This window comes from Nothoprocta perdicaria, unplaced genomic scaffold (assembly GCF_003342845.1).
Source record: "Nothoprocta perdicaria isolate Ctin4 unplaced genomic scaffold, notPer1 scaffold_504, whole genome shotgun sequence".
Lineage (NCBI taxonomy): Eukaryota > Metazoa > Chordata > Aves > Tinamiformes > Tinamidae > Nothoprocta > Nothoprocta perdicaria.
This window is the reverse complement of record NW_020455760.1, coordinates 44065-48148: the sequence shown is the minus strand read 5'-3', so window position 1 is coordinate 48148 and position 4084 is coordinate 44065. Positions and strand designations below refer to the sequence as shown.

The 4084-nt window shown below is 54.7% G+C and overlaps 1 protein-coding gene across 1 annotated transcript in view; it reads right to left on the bottom strand.

Moving 5' to 3' along the window:
• Positions 1-4084, bottom strand: part of STIM1 (stromal interaction molecule 1) — a 61044-nt gene that overhangs the window by 15907 nt on the left and 41053 nt on the right. The window contains exon 9 of the mRNA XM_026048018.1: positions 1735-1902. Coding sequence (XP_025903803.1) covers positions 1735-1902 — 168 coding nt within the window. The remainder of the gene's footprint in view (positions 1-1734; positions 1903-4084) is intronic.

Here is a 4084-nt window from a genome sequence, read left to right as displayed (position 1 = left end):
TCTGTAATAAACCCAAATCAAGAAGGACAGATTTTTAGGTGCTAGAATGTCTGTAATAAACCCAAATCGAGGACAGATTTTTAGGTGCCGCCAGCTCCGGATCCACAGGGATGAACACAGGTTAGAGCAGCTTCCCTGCAGCTTGTTATTTGGCAAGTCCCGTGCTGAACCCCTGGGAATGCAGAAATGATTCATAGCTGCAGATCAGAAATTAGAAATGTTGCATTCAAAATGTTGCTTTTGCAGATAAAACGCTTGGCAAGAAAAGTTATGGAGAAAAGGTGGAAAACTTGCTGATTATTGATCGCTCTCAGCACAACCAACCAACCCTCTTCATCCTCAGCACTTCAGCCTGTTCAACCTATGGAAAATATATATTTGGCTGCTGATGGGCTGCCTGCAGAGCAGGGACAGGCACCTGCTCGTTCTCATTTGCACCTCGGTGGAAGGTTCTGCTGCAGATGGAAGGCAGCAGATGTGACAAAGCTGAGGGCCACAGTCCCACGCTGCCACCAGGATATTAGGGCATGGCTTTCACTGGAGGAGGACATGCAAGGACCTGACGTGATCTCCTCAGCCCTGCTGTGCAGGGAGCCTTCGCCTTCACTGCAGCAGAGTGACACGAGAGGGGAACCTAAGGCGAGGGGAAGCAAGAAGGGAGTGTGTGGGGCCAAGTCCAGTTGGAGGCCTGTGGTCAGTGGTGCCCCCCAGGGTCAGTACTGGGCCTGGTGCTGTTCAACCTGTTCATCAATGACCTGGACGAGGGCACTGAGGGCACCCTGAGCAAGGTTGTGGATGATACCAAGGTGGGTGGAGTGGCTGACACTCTGGAGGGCTGTGCTGCCATCCAGAGGGACCTGGACAGGCTGCAGAGTTGGGCAGAGAGGAACCTCATGAGGTTCCACCAGGACAAGTGCAGGGTCCTGCATCTGGGCAGGAACAACCCCAGGCATCAGTACAGATGAGGGGCTGACCTGCTGGAGAGCAACTCCACGGAGAGAGACCTGGGAGTCCTGGGGACACCAAGGTGCCCATGGGGCAGCAGTGCCCTCGTGGCCAAGGAGGTCAATGGGCTCCTGGCTGCATCAGGAGGACATTGCCAGCAGGGCAGGGAGGGGATCCTGCCCCTCTGCTCAGCTCTGGGGAGGCCAAACCTGGAGCACTGGGGGCAGTTCTGGGCTTCCCAGTATAAGAGGGACGTGGAGCTTCTAGAGAGGGGCCAGCAGAGAGCAACAAAGATGATGAAGGGACCAGAGCATCTCTCATATGAGGAGAGACTGAGTTGGGCCTGTTTTCTCTGGAGAAGAGAAGGCTGAGAGGGGATCTGATTAACATGGATAAGTTCAGGAAGGGAGAATGCAGGGAAGAAGGGGACAAGCTCTTCTCATTGGTGGCCAGTGACAGAACAAGGGGTAATGGGTGCAAGCTGGAGCACAGGAAGTTCCATCTCCAGGTGAGGAGGAACTTCTTCACTGTGAGGGTGACAGAGCCGTGGAACAGGCTGCCCAGGGAGGCTGTGGAGGCTCCTTCTCTGAAGGTCTTCAAAACCCACCTGGATGCCACCCTGTGCCACATGCTCTGGGTGTCCCTGCTGGAGCAGGAAGGTTGGACTAGACGATCCCTAGAGGTCCCTTCCAACCTCGAACATTCCGGGAAGCAGGGAGTGTGCGGAGGGGACAGACCCGCGCAGGGACGCGAGCGCGGCGCGCGGGAGCGCCACGCAGGAGCTCTCACCCCTTCCTTGGCCACCAGCAGCTGCTTCTCGGCGTTCTGCTTCTTCACGTTGTAGTACTGCACCTCCACCTCGTGCGTCAGCTGCAGCCACTTCTGCAGGGCCTCGGGCGCAGCCCAGCTGCAGTGCGACTCCAGCTCCTTCTCGGCGTTCTTGAGCGCCATGCGCACCTGCAAGCACGGGGTGACAGAGTCATTCACGTTGGAAGGGACCTTTGGAGACCGTCCAGTCCAGCGTCCTGCACTCGCAGGGACATCCGGAGCAGGTGGTAGCGGCTGCGTCCAAGCGGGTTTTAAAGATCTCTGGATTAGGAGCCTCTGCAGCCTCCCTGGGCAGCCTGGGCACGGGTTTGGGCACCGGCACTGTTAGGGAATGTTTAAACCTGGGTGCCAGGGGCCCACGGTAGCAGCGGGGCTGGAGAGCCCTTGATCCCATCAGGCAGCGCCAAGGTGATGCCACCCGGTGCCAGCCGCTCGCAAACCCAGCGCCCCCCATGCACCACAGAAATGCAGCAGGACTCCCCAAAACTCGGCCTTATTCCCAATAGCAGCAAAAATCGGCAACCAGAGAGGGTCTCGGGGTGGGGAGCGAAGCGAGGGAGCCCAAATCCGCTCCAAATCCGCTCCAAATCTGCCCCAAATCCACTCCAAACCCACTCCAAATCCACTCCAAACCCGCTCCAAATCTGCTCCAAATCCATTCCATATGCGCTCCAAATCCGCTCCAAATCCGCTCCAAATCCGCTCCTCGGCAGCTCTCCATGCAGCAGAAGCTGCTGGCCTGGCTGGGGAGCCCCGTTGGGAAGCGCCCCGCAGATTCCCAACCCAAGGGGCTCCCCTGTCCCTGTTGGCAGCGCCAACCGGGTCCATTGCCACCGCTCATCCATCCCACACCATCACAGGGTCCCTTTGGCACCTCCGTGGCACAATTCAGCTGCAGATGGCACAAACAGCGGGGCACAGGCAAGCTGAGGGTGCCCCCAACTCGGACAGAACTATCACTCTGATTTAAATCAATCCCGGCTTAACCATGGTTTCTGGCATGTCAAATGCACCAAATAACTTGGAAATTTCCTAGTTGGAAACCTATTTGTGACCCAAGTGTAACATTGCCTAATTAGGTGCCAAATTTCCAAATTTGGCATCATCATTCCCAGAAAGACCTTCACTCTCCCTTCCAACATCACCCGCTCCAAGCTCTCCTCTCACTACCCGCAAAACTTGGGATTACGATGGACAAGGGCTCGGGATTTAGGAAGAATGTGGCCGTGCACACACGAAATCCGCTACTTGGCAGCGAGGGGAGAGCGGTGCTCGGAACATATCTGGGAATGAGGTGTTTGGGAGCTATGGAGAGGGACGTGGTGGTGGAAATGAGGGTGCAGAGGACAGGGTCATGGCTTGGGTGCAGGATGAGCTGCCAAGGAGACAGCACCTATACAAAGTCCAGTAGTAATGGACCCAGCAATCTATTATTTTCCAATCTCCTCATTCCAGTAGATTTCCAACCCTCCGGTGCCTTTTTTAGCAACAACTCTCAGCGGATGCTTTTAATTTATAGTTTACTGGGAGCCCCGAGTATCTCAGAGCGCTGAGGTCAGTGGGAGTGCCGGGTTAACGGTACCGGTGCGTGGAGCTCCCTGGCGTGGTGACGGTTACAACCACACGGTGCGGGTCAGCTGGGTGCAACCCATACTCACCCTCCAACGCAGCCCTCACGGAGGCCTCTGAGAAACAAGAGGGATTAAAGTCATCTCTGCCTTGCAAGGTCATCTCTGCCTTGCAAGGTCATCTCTGCCTTGCAAAGTCATCTCTACCTTGAAAGATCATCTCTGCCTTGCAAGGTCATCTCTGCCTTGCAGTCATCTCTACCTTGAAAGATCATCTCTACCTTGCAAGGTCATCTCTGCCTTGCAAGGTCATCTCTACCTTGAAAGATCATCTCTACCTTGNGTCATCTCTACCTTGAAAGATCATCTCTACCTTGCAAGGTCATCTCTGCCTTGCAAGGTCATCTCTACCTTGAAAGATCATCTCTACCTTGAAAGATCATCTCTACCTTGCAGTCATCTCTGCCTTGCAAGGTCATCTCTGCCTTGCAAAGTCATCTCTGCCTTGCAAGGTCATCTCTACCTTGAAAGATCATCTCTACCTTGCAAAGTCATCTCTACCTTGCAAGGTCATCTCTACCTTGCAAAGTCATCTCTACCTTGCAAGATCATCTCTACCTTGCAAGGTCATCTCTGCCTTGCAAGGTCATCTCTACCTTGCAAGATCATCTCTACCTTGCAAGGTCATCTCTGCCTTGCAAAGTCATCTCTACCTTGTGAAGTCATCTCTACCTTGCAAGGTC